This window comes from Gorilla gorilla, chromosome 15, assembly GCF_029281585.2.
Source record: "Gorilla gorilla gorilla isolate KB3781 chromosome 15, NHGRI_mGorGor1-v2.1_pri, whole genome shotgun sequence".
NCBI classification, from domain to species: domain Eukaryota; kingdom Metazoa; phylum Chordata; class Mammalia; order Primates; family Hominidae; genus Gorilla; species Gorilla gorilla.
Genome location: NC_073239.2, coordinates 18,906,798 through 18,925,713, shown reverse-complemented (window position 1 = coordinate 18,925,713; position 18,916 = coordinate 18,906,798). Strand labels below are relative to the sequence as shown.

The window sequence follows — 18,916 nt, the reverse complement described above, 5'->3', positions numbered from 1 at the left end:
AAGCTCAGTAAAGTGACAGGATAAAAAAAAAACCATGAATAATTCATTATATTTCTATGTGTCTATAGATGAACATGTACTGAAATATATACTGATATTAAAACTATATCATTTATAATTGTTAAAAACTGAAATAATTAAGTGTAAATCTAACAAACCATGTTTAAGAGTTAGATGCTGAGGACTACAAAATGCTGATAAAAGAAATAAAAGTGATCTAAGTAAATAGAGAGATTCCCTGTTTATAGATTGGAAGAATCAGGATAGTAAACATGTCATTTCTCTTCAAATTGATATACAGATTTAAGCAATTCCTGTCAAATTTCCAGCAAGGCTTTTTTTTGTACATGTAAACAAGAGTATTCTAAAGTTTGTATGGAAATGCAAAGAAAGTAGAGCTAAAATAATTTTGGATAAGAAGAATAAAATGGGAGAAATCAGTTTAGCTGACTTCCTGACTTACTATATTACAGTCATTAAGATGGTGTGGTCTTTGTGGATGGACAGGCCTATAGATCAATGGGACAGAGTAGAAAACGCACAAATGGACTCCTACAGATATGCACAACTGATTTTTTATAAAAATGCAAAAATTATTCAATGGTGTAGGATAGTCTTTTCAAACAATTGCTGCTCAATCAATTGTACATCCCTTAGCCAGAAAAAGAACCCTGACCTAAGTCTTGCATCCTATAAAAAATGTACTTAAAATAATAATTCGTAGACACATGTAAAATATAAAACTGTTAAACTTGTAGAAAAAACATAGGATATCTTTGGGATTTAGGGCTAGGGAAAGCATTCTTACACTTGACCCCAAAAGCACTATTTGTAAAAGGAAAAATAGATAAATTGGACTTCATCAGAATTAATTTTTTTTCTCTACAAAAGACCCTGTTAAGAGGATTAAATACAAGCCACTGACTGGGAGAAAATATTTTGCAAAACATGAATCCAGCAAAGAATTAGTATCTAGAATACATAATGAATTTTCAAAACACAATATAAAAATATCTAACTGGAAAGTGGGCAAAACCATTAATAAACATTTCACCAAATAGGATATATAGATGGCAAAGAAGCATATGAAAAGATGTGCAACATCATTAGCTATTAGGGAAATGCAAATTAAAACCACCATAAGATATTACTACAGAATGGTTAAAATAAAATAATAGTGATAACACCAAATGCCAATAAGGAAGTGGAGGAGAAATAGGATCATTGATATATTGTCTTTGGGAAGGTAAAATGGTACAGCCCTCTAGAAAGCAGTTTGGTAATTAGAAAAAAACCCAAAGTATGCATGCAGTTCTGTAAGATAAAGTGTCTGTCCAGGCATGCATACAACCCGGCAATTGCATGCCTGGGCGCTTACCTTACAGAAATGAAAATTTATAATTACATTATAATTTGTACACAAAATTCATCACAGCTTTATTAATAGAAGCCAAACTCTCTGTGGGCTTCTCACAGTGTACCCATGCCAGAGTAAACTGCAGCCTTGAACCATTGCTCAGCCTCCTTACCCATGAGCTATGAACACTGAAGCAGGTTGCACAGTGAAAAAAAAAAAAAAAACTCGAACAGGAAGCACTCTGGATAACCTTCAGTGGGTTAAGAAAACTGTGGTACATCCATAGATGGAATACTAATCACCAATAAAAAGGAATTAACTATTCATACATGCGATAACAATGAATCTTAAGAGAATTGGGCTGAAAAATCTAATTCTAAAAGATTACATACTGTGTAATTTCATTATATAACTTCCTCGAAATGACAAAATTATACAAATAAAGAACAGAATAGTGGTTTCCAGGTTTTCAGGATGGGGGTTAGGATGAGTATGACTTTAAAGGACAAGATGGATCACTTGTGATGATGGAAATGTTTTGTAGCTTGACTGTTTCATGACAACATGTTGTTTATGATATGGTACTATGGTTTTGCCTGATGTTGTCTTTGGGCTAAGCTGGATAAAGGGAAGATGGGATATCTTTGTATTATTTCTTAAAACCGTCTGTGAATCTACAATTATCTCAAAATAAAAAGCCTAATAAAGAAATTATGGTCAGTGGAACAGAAAAAAAAAGAAAAATAAGAAAAAAAAATGTAGCCTCAGTTAAAAAGATAATTGTTACATGATGATTTGTACAATAAAAAAGCTTGTTGCAATTGAAATCTGAAACTGTATTGATGACTTTCATACTTTATTATGTTAAAATCTATGTTTTATCTTGTACTTTGAATGGCTCTTTTACTCATGGATTATTTCAAATAACATCACACGTTGGTTATTTGGAAAATACTGTTCAGTTATTTAACTCTTCAAATGTTGACACATTTCAGTATAATACACAATATCAAAATAGCTTATTTTTAAAATTGTCAGAAAAGTTCTTTAGCATTGGGAACCTTGCAAACTCATGGTAAGGGACACATGTTTTCCAAAATTCTAATTTTTGTTCAAAAGCTCAATTTTTTTCATTGTCACAAATACACTCGGGTGTTTTATTTGAAGTGACCAGTTTGCTTCATCCCTTTTCAAGAAAAATCTTGCCGTATACCCAGCTCTCAATAAACATGGTTTGATGTTTGTTTTCTTAAATGAAAATGGAGGCTAGTTCAGTTCACAACTCAAACAATAGCACACATGCATTTCCTCCAAACCGCCATCATACTTCACCATGGCCACAGATATATTTTGTTTGTATTTCTCATTTAATCACATTAAATATTAAGATGTGTGGAGATTGAATAAAATTAAAATTTTTCCTTCTTTCTGGTGGGCATTTTTAAGGTGCTGCTGTCTTGATTCATGCTTTGGCACTGTGAGTTTCACCACATATATATATATATATATATGTATATATACACACACACACATATATACACATGTGTATATACACATGTATATACACATATACATATATATATATATATTTTCCCCCTCAGTGCAAATGTTAACGTAGTGAAAAAGGCAAATTATCTCCCCCAGGGTCTCAGACTACATTTTGAAAACTGATATTCTGCCTTAGGTTTCATTTAAATGAAATTTAACTTGACCCTGAAACTAATTTGCGTGTCTGTTTCCCTTAGTGAACAGAATACTCTGACCTTGGGTCATCAGTATGAACAAGAGTTATTGCATCAGCTCGTAGTATGCATCATGGCCTTAGGAGGTATGCAGGAACTGTTAAACACAAATTAACCCAGGATGCTTCAGAGTTAATCATTCAGTTTGCTATGCAACAGCCATTGTCCTTTCAAGTTCTGGCAGCTACTACCCCTGTTGCTTCTAATATTTTCCTAGGACTTTTCTTAGAAAGTTCTGAGCATTGCTGGGAGAACCAATTTACCATGGTTAGTCTTATTTACTAGTTTAATTTAATAAATTCTCTCCTGAAGGTGCATCTGTACTTTCCCTTGAGAGCAGACCTCCAGGGCTCGAGTGATCCTCCCACTTCAGCCTCCTGAGTAGCTAGGACTACAGGCACATGCCACTACACCTGGCTAATTTTTAAATTTTTTTGTAGGGTCTTACTATGTTGCTCAAGCTGGTCTTGAACTCCTGGCCTCAAATGGTCCTCCAGCCTTGGCCTCCCAAAGTTCTGGGACAGGTGTGAACCACCACACCCAGCCATGATGTTTCTCTGATTTGATTCGATTATGAGATTTTTGGAGGAAGACCACTGAGTTAAAAAGTGCCATTTTCATCAGGTATCAGGGGTATATACTATCGACATGATTTATTAATGTTGATGTTAACCTCGATCACCTGGCTAGGTAGTGTTTACCAGGTTTCTTCATTTAAAGTCTGTCTTTTTTTCCCCTGTCCATATTATTCAGAAGAAAGTCACCATACACAGCCACACCTAAGAAGTGGGGGGTTATGCTCCACCTCTTTGAGGGTAGAGTGTCTACAAAAATTTATTAGAACTCTTCTATGTAGGAAGTGTGTCTATTCTCATTCATTTATTTACTCAGTCATTTATTTATATCAGTATGATTTGTGAATATGTTATGCTTTGAGTTGTAATACAGTACTACATTATTATTATTAGTTTTGATAAAATTATTTGATCTTTGGCCATTGGGAACTCCTTCAGATGGCTTCTATGTCTCTTTTGACACCCTATCATTGTGGGATTTTTTTAAGAACACTTTCTTAATTTTTGGAAGTATTAGATATTCTAGGTTCATCTTGCATATTTCCTGCCCCAGTCCTAGAATCAGCCATTTCAACCAGGAGCCCTGGGTCTCTTTATTGGGGAATATAATTAAAAACTAAGATCCAGGCAGTAGGTGTGTTTGTTTCTACTGGGCACTGTTGCTTCTAGGTCTTGTCAGCTGTCAAAGCAAGGAAATATATGTGTGTACACAAACTTGTATAAATAAATACATGTATCTATACATATTTCTATATGTAAACATCTGTATCTATAGTAAGCTAAATATGAGTTCTTACTGATGCATCCAACTCTAATCTACCTCATGGGTCATTCTAGTTTCCTTCCTTTTTTTCTACTCCACTTCTACTCCAGCAGTGACAAACCAGGCTTCCATAATTCTCCCTCAATTTATTAAATTTTTCAGTGCCAGTGCACGTGCATAGAAGTATCAGAATTGTTAATTCATAATCATGTGGGATACAACTTTATTACCTAATGTATAATGCTATGTGCACAGTTCCTTTTGCCTTTGGTTTTATGTACACATTTCCAAAGTAACTGAGGTCAACAACTTTTCCTCCCACCCCCTTGGGTGAAATTGTTTCATACGTTTGTAATACAGTTAGATTGTTTTATGACATTCTGCATTCCATCATGGGATTCCTCCTGACCTCCTAAATGATTTTTAAAAATTCATATTAAAGGAGAGATCACGCATATTTAGGGTGGTATGGCTGTAGGCATAAATTTGCATTACATTAAAATTCACCCCTTGTGCTTCAAAGTTCAATGGGTTTTTAAAAATGTATAATGTCATATAGCCACAATTCCAGATCATACAGAATAGTTTCACATCCCTAAAAAAAATCCCCTAGGCCTGATTAATTTTTATTTGGAAAAGAAATACAGAAACCAAACTAGCAAACACCTGAGAATATGTTAGTAAGATTTTGGAAATGTTAACATTTTGTCATACTTGTTTCATGTTTTTTTAAAATAAAAATTTAAAAATTATTAAATTAAGGCCTTTTGTACTTCTTAATTCCATTTCTCTTCCTCCCTACCCAGCAGTTACTGGTACAATTATAGTAGTTTTTCCAGTCCATGAGTTTATACTTTACTAGATGTATTCATGAGCCTAACCAATAAATAATACATTTTTTGTGTTTTCTGGATACATTTATATAAATGACATAGTTTTATATGATTCTTTCTAAAACTTGCTTATTTTCTTCTCAATACCATGCTTCTAAGATCCATCTCTAGATCATAATTTTTGTGTTTTAGTGTGTTTTATAGTGTTTATGAGTATACCACATTTTATTTATGTTACTCTATTAATGGACATTTAGATTTGGTTTAATTTTTTATTTCATATGCTCTGTGAATATCCCATACTCATCTCCCCATGCATGTGTGCAAGAATTTGCCTACACTATATAGCTGGAAGTTAAATTCCAGGAAGATGTGGCACGTACACTTTCTACTCTACTAGATATGGCCAATTGGCCTCCAGCGTGTTCTACAAATTTCCCCAAGTCCTTAGCATCAGTTGGTAATGCAGACTTTTACATTTTTGCTAACCTGATGGCTGTAAAAAAATTCTTATCCATATTTTCAGAAGCTGTGGAACCAAAAATTCTCAGCAACTAAAAATAATTTTGACAGGAGATTGAGTTTTTACTCTCAGGGCCATTTCTTACTATTTCTAATAACCTTTTATGTTATTTTCAAAGATGTGTGCTTATCCAGAATTCACGAAGTTGTTTTGGAATACAGCGGCACCTAAATTCTCTGTTCCAGAATCTGTCATGAAGGAAACTCTATATCCAAAATATGAGGTAACATGCCGAATGGGTTTTCTCTATTATTGTTGTTGTTATTATTTAATAAATAAATTGTATAATTGGCTATGACATTCAATTTTACTGGACATTTATGTAAATTACCAGTTATTGCCATAATTAGGATTAATTGGATGTCACTACAGAAGTTATTTATATGTGTAAATAATTGTATGTATGTATACAAATATATACCTACATACTTATAAATTTATAATTTTATATGTTCGTATATGTGTGTGTGTATATATACACGTATATATGTATATATATAAAATTTATATATATATATATAAAATACATATATATATATATATATATATATATATATAATTTTTTTTGAGATGGAGTTTTGCTCTTGTTGCCCAGGCTGGAGGGCAATGGTGCGATCTTGGCTCACCGCAACCTCTGCCCCCTGGGTTCAAGCAATTCTCCTGCCTCAGCCTCCCGAGTAGCTAGGATTACAGGCATGTGCCACCACACCTGGCTAATTTTGTATTTTTAGTGGAGATGGGGTTTCTCCATGTTGGTGAGGCTGGTCTCGAACTCCTGACCTCAGGTGATCCACCCAGCTTGGTGTCCCAAAGTGCTGGGATTACAGGGATGAGCCACCATGCCTGGCCATAGTTTTATATATTATGTATGTATATTTAAAAAATGTTATACTTATCCATGTGACTTTAGCTAGTTAAGAAGAATATTCTGTTTTCTTTTTGAAAGAATGTTTTATTTGATTGAGAGTTCAAGATATAAAGCTACTTGAGTTGTTTAGAGATCTTCATGGTATTTTCATTTGTTTTTAAAATCACATTTTAAATTAATTTAATATTAAAAACATTTAATAATACCCAAATGTGGTAATCTTTTTCCTTCCCTTAAAGAAGAATGATTACTCTCATTTTATGTTATACTGATCATTTTAAAAATTAGAAAAATGAGGAGAAATAAAACAAAATAACCTATTATTCTTCTCCCACAGAGAATTGCTGCCCACTTTTTGGTTCATTTTCTTTGGTTTGTAAAAATTCTTCTCCTTCTTCCTCCTCCTCTTTTCTGCTTTTTCCTTTTTTTTTCTTTTACAATATTTCAGTGATGAGCATCATTGTACATAAAATTTTAGTGGCATTCAGGATTATTTTATTTGCACAGCGTTGTAGGCAGCTTACGAAAACACATATATCAGAAAAGGATAAAACAAAAAAGTTAAAGAAATTGTGGGGAAAACATAACATGAGTAATAGCATAATAAAGCCAGAGGTAAGATTAATATGAAGAAATTCAGTTCATGTATGCTGTTGCTTGAAATGGGGTCATCAATTTATCTCCCAGCTTTCCTGCAACCAAGGCATGGATGGAGTCTTGTTCATATTTAACCTGTTGATACTACATGTTTAGAATGTTAATATTGAAATATCTTTGCATTTCTTGGATTACTTGTTCATAGTGTATTATTGTTAAATATTATGTTGAATTCTTTTAGGCCATATTTTAATTTTAAATATATACTCATGGGTGAAATATCTGTGTAGTGTGTTTTTTTTTTTCCTTTGTCGGACTTTGCTATCAGAGCTATTCTTGCTTTATAAGGTTAACTGGATAGCATTTCATCGTTTTTAATATTCTGAAATTGATATGGCTTAGGAATAATCTTGAAAAGTTGGAAGAACTCACTGTTTGGACTCATCTGAGCCATTTGGTAAGGTAATTGTTTGATAATTAAGAATTTTTCTTTTCTAATTCTTAGCTTATTCATATTTACTATTTTTCTTGTCAATTGGCAACATATTCCTACAGTAAGCTATGTATTTAGTTGAGATTTATAAGTTATGTACATAGAGTTGCATATATTTTGTCAGTTTTAATATTCCTTTCTAATATTGCATCATTTTCTTTTTCCTTTCTGATGGTGTTTCTGATATTTTTTTCTTAGAATAGAATTTTTAGAAAGTAGTTTTTTTCTTTTTCATTTGTTTTTAAATTAAATACTTTCCCTATATTTGTCAGACTAGTATACTCATACCAGTATAACACCATCCCTTTTATTTTATTTTTTTAGAAAGATATATAATACATAGTTCCCTGGCTATTAGATATCGTGGCCAGTCAACCAGAAAAACACATGAGTTTAACCCACCATCTTTGACCAAAAACCTTTTGTATTAATTATTAATTCAATGTTGTTACTTCTCCCTTTTAACATATTTTTGATTATTGGCTTTCTGCTTTCCATAGCATGTTGACATTCTATGTTGGTATTTTTCTAATTTTTTTTTTTTTTTGAGACAGTCTTACTCTATCACCAGGCTGGAGTGCAGTGGTGCGATCTTGGCTCACTGCAACCTCTGCCTCTCAGGTTCAAGCAATTCCCCTGCCTCAGCCTCCGGAGTAGCCAGGACTACAGGCGCGCACCACCATGCCTGGCTAATTTTTTTATTTTTAGTAGAGATGGGGTTTCACTGTTTTAGCTAGGATGGTCTCGATCTCCTGACCTTGTGATCCGCCCACCTTGGCCTCCCAAAGTTCTGGGATTACAGGCGTGAGCCACCACGCCCACACTCTAATTTCTTTTGCTGAAAAAATTAATTTCTTCATGTTTCTTCTTTTTTAAAAATAATATAAGTAATTTATGAGTTTTCTTCTGTGTACTTGACCTTATTTCAAACCTTTTCATTTGCAGTGTCTTTATTTATTTTCAAAGTAATTTCTATTGCAATTTTCCTTTTCTTTTTGATACACCACAGTGTTCAAACATTTTAAAAAACTTGTTGGAATTATTTTGTCTAAATTTTATTCTTAATCCTTATTAGTGTAAGAAAATATATTCTTCAAAATACCAGTTTCTTGGAATTTACGGATATTTGCTTTGGGTTGTGCTAGATATCCCAATATCTCTCAGTTAATTCAGTGGTGTTATTTGTTATCACTTTGATATTGTGGCCAGACTAAGCAGAGCACACCTTAGGAATCAGATAGTCTTGAATCTGAATTCCACTTACTTCCTGGGTAACCTCGTACTGTTATTTTAACCTCATGAAGTCTCAGTATTTTTTGTTTGCCAAGTGGGTCTTTTGAGGATTTAATGAGAGACTATATGGTGCATTGCTCGATAAGTAGTAGGTGCTCAAATAATAATAGACTTAACTATTATACTGTAATATTGTTATATTTTATGTGGCATATTTATTTCATTTGATCTCATAAAGACTTTAATTAAATATGGATTTTCAATGAAGTTATGCTTTGTCAGTTTTTCCATGTGTTAGCCGGGCATGGTGGCTCACGCCTGTAATCCCAGCACTTTGGGAGGCTGAGGTGGGTGGATCACTTGAGGCCAGAAGTTGGAGACCAACCTGGCCAACATGATGAAACCCTATCACTACCAAAAATACAAAAAAAAAAAAACAAAAAAACTCCACGTGTTACTAACAGTTTTACTTTCTGCAATTAGAAGATGTTTTGTCTTTATTATGAGTTTTGTCTCTTACTGATTTGAAATGGCCCAGTTTGGCCTATTCAGTGCTTGAATTCTACTCTAGTATGTCTAGCCCTGTGTTCTTTTCTCTGTGTTCAGAAATATTTTTAGGTTAATACTTCTTATTGTTTTTGTTTTGTTTTGTTTTAGAGGTGCCATATAAGTAACATATGGTGTTTTGGTCCTACTATTATTATTTTATTTTGTGGTTTCTGTTTATTTAAAATTTCTGTTCTCTTTTGTTAACTCCCTACTGTCTGTGCTGTTTTCAGAGTGGCAAGGGCTATTACAATTACTTCAGAAATCACACTAGTGGTATGTGAATGCTTACTTGTAGTAAAAATTCAAACAATAAAGATGAATATGACATAAAGAGCATTCCCCCTCCTTAATGCTGTCCTTCTCCAGTTCTCTTCTCCCTGAAGTTGGCCATTGTTAAATGCATTTTGTATATCCATTCAGACATTTTCATTGTCATTTATGTCATGCAGGTGTGTGCAAATTAATACTTTTACATTTGTGGAGTTGTAATTTATATTATTCTACATCTTGTTTTTTTTCACTTAAAATACTTGAATATATATCTTTGCACACATATGTGTATTTTTCTGTTTGGAATTCCTAGTCAAAGTGTATGTATATTTCAAATCTTAGAAGATTATCATATATATTTGCATTTTTTAATAATGCAGTCTAACCTTTTCATTTACTTAAGAAAATACTTACATATTGTTTTTGAAAAATATGTCGTGAGCTAGAAAGAGAAAGTTAATGATATAAAGTGTATTAAAAGATTGCCTTCAATGCAGAAGATTGGTGAATATTAATTTGCATAAGTCAATATGGCATCCGTGAAAATATGATGCTCACATCTGCTTCAAGAAAATCTGCTGAGGGGGCATACTTGACTGGTGGCCTCCAGCTGCTGTCCCGCAGACCTAACATGGCATTTGCTCCAAGGCCATGCTTCCTTGGAGCTGCTCCCAGCCAGGGACTGAGCACAAGGTGGTTGCTAGAGCAGATGCATTCCTGCTTGATTGTGATTGCTTTCATGGGCAATTTTGGCTCAGGGACTTTTCATCAGCCTGGTTGAATCTTTCTTAGAACTGCTTCGTTGTCTGAAGCTCTTTCTACCTAATCCTTCCTCTCTCATCCCCTTTCAGAGATGTCAAATCTGCATAATGTTCTGAAGGTTCCCCCTGCCTACTCCTGCACCTTCTCATTTTATCCTATACTGTTGGCGTCTACTTCTACTTGAGCTGACACAGTAGGGAGTCTGTAATATGAGTGCAATGTTTTTTAAACTATATGTTTGTTTACAAAGTATGGGCATATATTTTTCTATCTATGTTTATAGGAAAGTGTGAATGTAGGGAGTTGAGGGTAGGCAAAATTGTTTTAAAAGAAGTGAAATTGTAGCAGGAATAGGAAGAATTAGTGAGAACTGGTGACCATGGAGTAACCCATTAGAAAAGTAGTCCGAAAGAAAATCAGTACTGGTGGTTGTCCACTCCCAATGACCAGGAGAGAAAGGATCCAACAGTACTTTCTGGCACAAAAAGATAGCTCAAGCTCACCTGACATTTTCATTTCACTGGAACTGGCATTGACTCTTTCTTCAAAGACTCCTGGTTGTGATGAATGGGAAATGATATTTAGATGCACAGATCTATGTGCTCTTATTTTTAAAAAGCAAATTTAACTTATTTTTTGTTTGATGCTGTCTTTTTTATTTTCACCTGTTATTCGTTCTCTTAAACTTACATTTTTCAGTTTTCCTTTTTAAAAAATAAAATTCAGTAGTCTGGATATAATATATTCATGATTTTACATTTTCATGGTTATTTAAAAATATCTGGCATGTATTTAAGCACATCAAGAGTCAGTCAGAATTTATATCCTTTCCATGAAGGATTGACTTTAAAATGTTTCACTTTACTCCTATCTGCCATCTGCCACATTGGAGACCATTACATATTTTTGTTCCTGATAATTTTAATGTTCACTCTGTGCATCAATAATTACATAGATTTAACTGTGTTTTTCTGACTTTCTTTCCACAATTTCTTCTGTCTTACATCATTTCCTTTCTTCTAATCATTTTTGTTTTCCTTATTATATTTTTGACTAATTCTTTCTGGAAAGGTTTGTGTGGTAAATTTTGGAGTACTTGTATTTGTGGATGTATATTTATTTTCCTCTGCCTCTTGCGTTCCAATTTGATGTGGCATAAAATTCTATTTTTCTAATTACTTGCCAGGCAGCATCCAGTCATGTTGATAATAAGTATTCGGACACTGTAGTTCTCATTCATCCCACTTGGAACTTCTTGGTCTTGTTTAAAATGAAGACTTAAGTCTTTTTACATGTCATTTTTCCATTCCTTCATCAGATAAATACATGCCAGTCACCTCTATGTGTGAGCCACTGTTCTAGAGGCTGGAGCTGCAGCAATGAAAATTCAAGGTCATTAATTTCATGGAGCTTACATTTTAGTATGAGGTACAGATACAATAAACATGTACAGTAGATTCTTGTCATTTGTGGTAGTTATGTTCCATAAAGTCACCTCAAGCACTGAATTAGTTGATATTGAACTGTTGCTCTTAGGGGAAGTAGAAGGCGAGGGTCCTGTGAGGCTCTGGTTTTCATCAGCTGATCAATACATAACCTTGCTTTATGGGGTTTTCTATTTAAAGACACCTTATTTAATATATATTGTTGATTCATTGCTACTGAAGTCATAGCTGACAGCACTATAACTCATGCCTGAAAGAAGCTATGTAACACATTTGTTTTCTCTGTAATGCACATTGCAGCCTTCTTGCACTTAGGAACACTAGCCAACACTTCAGCACTATACTGGGGACCATTTTAAAGAGCAAAATCACAAACCAAAAGCACAAAAATGTGAAAAACACGACACTAAATAGGCCTTGAAAAGGAAACTTCTTTACAATACGACAGCTGAAACAAGAAGGCAGAATGACATTTTGCTCAACCTCAGCTGGGTGTTTAAATCTGCCACTGTGGTATAGATTTGTCTATATTTTCCTGTAATAGTGTCAATGTTTACTTTATAAATTTTGGGGCCATGTTATTAGATGCATACAAATGAAAGATTGTTAAACATTGTTTATGAGTCAAAACTTTCAGTAACGAACTGAGCTACTTTATTTTAGTAAACACTTTTACCTTAGAGTCTATCTTTATTATTAATGCATTGACAACAATTTTCCTTCATTAAATATTTGTTCCCTTACACATAACCTTTCTGTATTCTTGTATTTTAGATGTGTCTTTTATAAACAACATGTGATTAGACGAAAACAAATACATTTGGATTTTTTTTGTTTTTTGATTGGACCTATTTAAAATTTACATCTACTTTTTATTGTTATTTTTATTTTCTTACCCATTGTATGCTTAATTTTTTGCCAATTATTTGGGTGTATTGTGTTTTATCATTTCTGTTGTAAAAGTTATATATAATTGATCCTTGAACAATGTGGGGGTTGGGGGTACCAATCCCTGCACAGTTGAAAATTCATGTGTAGCTTTCAACTTTCCAAAAACTTAACCACAAATAGCTTATTGTTGACTGGAAGCATTACTGATAAACAGTCAATTAACACATATTTTATGTTATGTGTATTATGTACTGTATTCTTTTTTTTTTTTTTTTGAAACAAGAGTCTCGCTCTGTCACCCAGGCTGGAGTGCAGTGGCGCGATCTAGGCTCACTGCAAGCTCTGCCTCCTGGGTTCAGGCCATTCTCCTGCCTCAGCCTCCCGAGTAGCTGGGACTACAGGCGCCCGCCACCACGCCTTGCTAATTTTTCATATTTTTTAGTACAGATGGGGTTTCACCGTGTTAGCCAGGATGGTGTCGATCTCCTGACCTCGTGATCTGCCCGCCTTGGCCTCCCAAAGTGCTGGGATTACAGGCGTGAGCCACCGCGCCCGGCCTTATGTACTGTATTCTTACAATGAAGTAAGCTAGAAAAAAGAAAATGGTATTAAGAAGATTATAAGGAAGAGAAAATATACTTACTATTAACTAAGTGGAAGTAGACGATCATAAAGATCTTCACTTTGTTGTCTTTTTTTTTTTTTCTTTTTTTTGAGACGGAGTCTTGCTCTGTCGCCCAGCCTGGAGTGCAGTGGCGCGATCTCGGCTGACTGCAAGCTCTGCCTCCTGGGTTCACGCCATTCTCTGCCTCAGCCTCCCGAGTAGCTGGGACTACAGGCGCCCGCCACCACGCCCAGCTAATTTTTTTTGTATTTTTAGTAGAGACGGGGTTTCACCGTGGCTTCAATCTCCTGACTTCGTGATCCGCCCACCTCGGCCTCCCAAAATGCTGGACTTACAAGCGTGAGCCACCGGGACTGGCCTGTTGTCTTTATACTGATTAGGCTGAGGCAGAGGAAGAAGAGGGGTTGATTTTGCTGTTACAGGGGTGGCAGAGGTGGAAGAAAATCTGTAAATAAGTAGATTTTCTGAACCCATGAAGTTCAAACCCATGTTATTCAAGGGTCAACGGTATGTTTTACTTATTCCTGTGGCTGTTTCCCTAGAATATGCATCTTTAACTTATCGATATCTAATATACATTAATACCTTTATACTCCTCCAGGAAAATACAGTGACTTCAGAATCCTTTGATTCCATTTACCCCTTCTTGACTTACGCTTTTACTTTGATAGATCCTTAGCTTTTAAAGTCCAAACTAAATTTTCATTTTATGTAATATACCTTAAATTTTACCCATATATTTATCTCTCTTTTTTTGGCTTTTCTTTTTTTTCCTCCCATCTCAGACACTTATATCTGGAATCATTTTACCCTCTGCCTAAATTGTATCCTATAGAATTTGTTTTAAGAGGAGGGGTAGAAGGTCTGCAAGTTGGTGAAAACCCTGGTTTTTTTTAGTTTCAAAATGTCTTCATATTATTTCATTCTTGAGGAATATTTTATCTGAGTATAATATATTGACAGATGTTTTAACACAATAATGATGTTCCATTATTTTCTGGCATTCATTATTGCTGTTGAGAAGTAAGTCTTAAATGTAAAGACTTTGAAGTTAATGCATCTTCTGCTTCTCCTAAACCTGGCTGGTTTTAAGTTTTTCATTTGCATTTCCTATAGTTTCACTATGATGTGTCTAGGTGTGTATTTCTTTTTATTTATCACATATTGAAATCCTTTGAGTTTGTAGTTGACATCTTTCATTAGCTATGGAAAATTTTTAGTAATCTCTATCCATTCTCTATTTCATTTTCTGGGACTTTAATCACATGTATTAGTTACCTTTTTTTCTCTTGAGCTTGGTATTGGATTCTGGACAATTTCTTCTAACCTATATTATAGGTGAGGTCCACGAATTCTCTCTTTAGTTGTGTATAATATACTGTTAAACTTGTTTTTTATATGGTTCTTCTTAGTATTTCTATTTTTCCCTAAATCTGTTATGTTATGGTGTTTTGTTTCTTTGTGTACCTGTCTGTCTTTAAACGTTTGCTTACCATTGTATTTAAAACATGATTTTAAGGAAACATTTGAGACTTAGAATGGCATTATGGCATTTTCTTCTTCCAAAGGACATTTTTGTTAGGAACTGGGGTCTTTATTTTCAGAGACAGCTTTAATCTAAAGTTGAGGCGTGAGTTTCTCTGACTACCCTCATGATAGAACCCAGACTAAAAGTCTGCATGAAAGTTGATTCCTTCCACCCACTTTTAATCTGAGGGTGTACCCCTGTGGTATTCCAGTTTATATATAATTGGGATGTATTATCAGGCTCCACATCTCAGATAGATTCTGGGCTTAGATTTTTTGTCACCCTTGCCCCAAGAAATTGCCAAATCTGCAACTCAGAGTTGTAGTTGTTTTGGCAAACATACTGAGAACAAAGCATCTTTGAATAGTAGGCTTACCTTTTCTGGTACCTTGTCTTTTCTCAGATTTTGGCTCGTTTTTCATCTTGTTAGCTCTCTGATGTTTTGACCATTGTTTTTCAAATTATATGTAGCTCTCAGTTGTCCTCAGCAAAGTTCCTAATGTTACCTAATTAGAAGCAGAAGTCATTATTGACTTTTAAGGAAACTGTTTCCATTTCTGTTTGCATCCCAGCTTTTATTGCATGCATACCAATTTCAACAATATCTTTGGGGTAGAGTAGGAGGATTTTTTTTTTCCATTGGATATCATATAAGTAACACTGTAAGTGCCCTCTCAAGACACCTTAGTTTGGGCATTATTTTGACAGTTTCCAAGGCTCCAGCATATATGTTCTTTTTTTAAAATAAGCAACCATTGATTGTTAATAAGTTCCGCAGTTTTGATATCTATGAAGCACGGTACTAAGGTTTTTGTCCTTATTGTTGTTAAAAGCATTCTTTTAAATATGTAATATCTGCTATTCCATCATATTTCAATATCTTGTGTAAGCATATGACAAAATGGTTTGAAAATCCCTGGTATACCATGTAGTTTGTTTTTAAAGAATAATGATGAAAGTGACCAAGTATCTTTCTGTTATGCCCAGTAATTATCTTACCATACATTGTGCTATCACTGCTTTCTGAAAATATAACTTGAGAGGATTTTTAGCAAAAACTCAATGCTTGGTGATTCCTAAGTTACCCATAGCCTTCTCCATCGTCAGTAATAATTACATAATATTTTTAAAATCTGTCTTTTATTCAATAAATATTTTTAAAATTTGTAATGTTAGTGTTCGAGACCTAACAATTTAAAAAAGCAAAGTAGTATGATTTAATTAATCATTAATCTACCCGGGTGTCAAATTTAGGTCTTCTAGGTTTCTGCATATCCAAACCACTGATTACAAGATAGAGAAGTAGCACATTTAATAATAACCTTAATCATTGTGGCAGTTTACTCTTACAACAATAAATATATCTACATACTTAACCGATAGAATTCAAAGTATAAAGCACTTAAGGCAAATTTCATTCCAGTTTACATTTAGAATGATTGCTTGTATTTAAAAATGAATATTCATGTGTTGACAAGAAAACTAGATATGTCTTGTTCATAATCCTGATATTAATATGCTACATAAATTCAGTGTTAACCTATGAGATCATAGGATCATTGATCACTCCTAAGATTAAGGATGCCAGAAATAATGTGGAAGTAACCATTTTGCTAAATGCCAACACTGAAGCCAAATTGCAGGTTTTGGCCAAATACTAAGGCTATAGCTGGACTTTGATGCATCTCTGGTAAGTGTTTTCTAGAATTATACTACTTTCATATGTTTTCTCTTTGGTTCTTTTGTTAATAATGTTGTACTATGAAGTAACAGTCATCATAGGCTTTTAAAAATTATTCCAAAACATAATTTAAAATTGTTATCTTTTTATCACAGAGTGTTCAAGCAAGCAGACTTTTAACTGATAAATTTTCATATAAAAGCAGTGTCATTACTTTACATCAACATAGCAGAACAAATTTTTGGGTATGTACAATTTTTGTTCTTAATTAGGATTGTTTACTCTATCTGCCTACAGTCCAGATATTAATTATGGTAATTCCAGAAATTATTTCTTGGGGCCAGGCATGGTGGCTCATGCCTGTAATCCCGGTATTTTGGGAGTCTGAGGTGGGCAGATCACTTGAGGCCAGGAGTTACAGACTAGCCTGCCCAATATGGTGAAACCCCATCTCTAGTAAAAAAAACAAAAAAATTAGCTGGATGTGGTGGCACGTGCCTGTATCTCAGCTACTTAGGGGGCTGAGGTGGGAAGATGGTTTGAGCTCAGGAGATCGAGGGCAACAGGGGGAGACTGTCTCAAAAAAAAATTTTTTTTTCTTGGTACTTCCTCATTTTGGAAAATGGCTCAGACCATTCAGTGCTATCCTTGCTGAAGATACATTTCTACTTTCTCAAATATGCTGTTTTTATGACTGTTAGAAGATGTTATTCACTAATCAATAGCAGGATATTTGTTGTGAGTTTTTCTAACATTTCTAGTTTTTTCACTCATTCTTGTGTAGGTCTTCAATATCAAAGGAACATGTTTATGAGTCTTTGACTAAATGGAGAAACTGTTTGTGGCCATGAAGCAGAGTAAGACTGATTGCTTTAAACGGTGATCAGATGCATAATCATGACTTTTAGTATAACTAACTACAGTGTATCCAATGACCTGAACTTTATGGGGTACAATTAGGACATGGTTTTATTTTTCTCTCACTAGTGCCTAATATAGTCTTTTCTTTTTGAGACAAAATCTCACTCCATCTACCAGGCTGGAGTACAGTGGTAAAATCATGGCTTACTGCAGCCTGGACCTCCCGGGCTCAAGTGATTCTCCCACCTCAGCCTCTTGAGTATCTGGGACTACAAGTGTGCACTACTACACACAGCTAGTTTATTTTTTATTTTTTATTTTTTTAGAAATGGGGTCTCACTATGTTGCCCAGACTGGTCTCAAAACTCCTAGGCTTAAGTGATCCTCCTGCCTCAGTCTTCCAAACTGTTGGGATTGCAGGTGTAAGCCACTGGATCTGGCCTAGATATTTCTTTATTGCTGTTTGCATCATTATTGTGCTTAAGGACATGGAACATAGCATTTTCTTTGTACTTTGCACTCTAGTTTAGTAGAGCTTTCCAACTCTTAATATAATAACACCAGTCTGGGTGTTATTATAGTAAGTGGTAACACTTGCGTGGTTTCCTGAACTAAAAGGTTGAGATTGCTCATGATTAGAGGTGACTGTCCAGGGGCTCCCACTAATGCAGCCCCAGGGTTAAGGGGATTCATGGCTCAGCATATCTGTCACACATTCACACACACCAGTGCCACCTACACCAGCTGGGTAGCTTTGCACTATACTACCTTGTACATAGCAGGTGCTTGGTATTTGTTATATCAAGTTGAATTTTTAAAAAAACATAGTTTTTATTATTATACACTTTTCTACATTAATTCATAGATTTTAAGTTCTCTTCCTCTATATAAAGTCAGTGACTTCAAACTCAGTATCTGTATTTTAATTAGTATTTCTGAATTTCATTAATTTACCTAAACAGTTATTAGCCAAGTATTATATATTTTAGCTTATCAAATAGTATCTGTGACTAATGTATATTTTTCATTTGATTATTTCACAGTGTTTCTTACCAAGAAAATCTGCATCATTTGAAAGTATCCAAAAATGGTTTAGTGCACAACCTACACAACTAAGGGTATCATAATTTTACAGTTTTTACTCTCTAAAAGAAACATTTATATTCCTAGGAATAATAATCACCTTATTTTTTTTAAAGCATATACTTCTATATTATATTCTCTAGTCTCATTACATATTGAGTTTTATATAGTTTCTTGAGATGGGGGAGTACAGTAAGTTGCAGATGGTCAATATCTCTGTTGTACTTTAGTACATAT

General features: G+C 34.3%; 1 protein-coding gene and 1 non-coding gene across 3 annotated transcripts in view; both read left to right on the top strand.

Moving 5' to 3' along the window:
- The window catches only part of TTC6 (tetratricopeptide repeat domain 6), a 234,749-nt gene that overhangs the window by 109,976 nt on the left and 105,857 nt on the right, over positions 1–18,916 (top strand). For both annotated transcript variants that reach the window (XM_055360775.2, XM_055360774.2), the window contains exons 8-10: positions 5,912–6,016; positions 16,891–16,980; positions 18,640–18,714. In XM_055360775.2, coding sequence (XP_055216750.2) covers positions 5,912–6,016; positions 16,891–16,980; positions 18,640–18,714 — 270 coding nt within the window. The remainder of the gene's footprint in view (positions 1–5,911; positions 6,017–16,890; positions 16,981–18,639; positions 18,715–18,916) is intronic.
- LOC115930703 (small nucleolar RNA SNORA42/SNORA80 family) lies at positions 1,435–1,565 on the top strand. The gene has a single exon (XR_004067318.1). It is a non-coding gene; the product is annotated as a small nucleolar RNA SNORA42/SNORA80 family (small nucleolar RNA).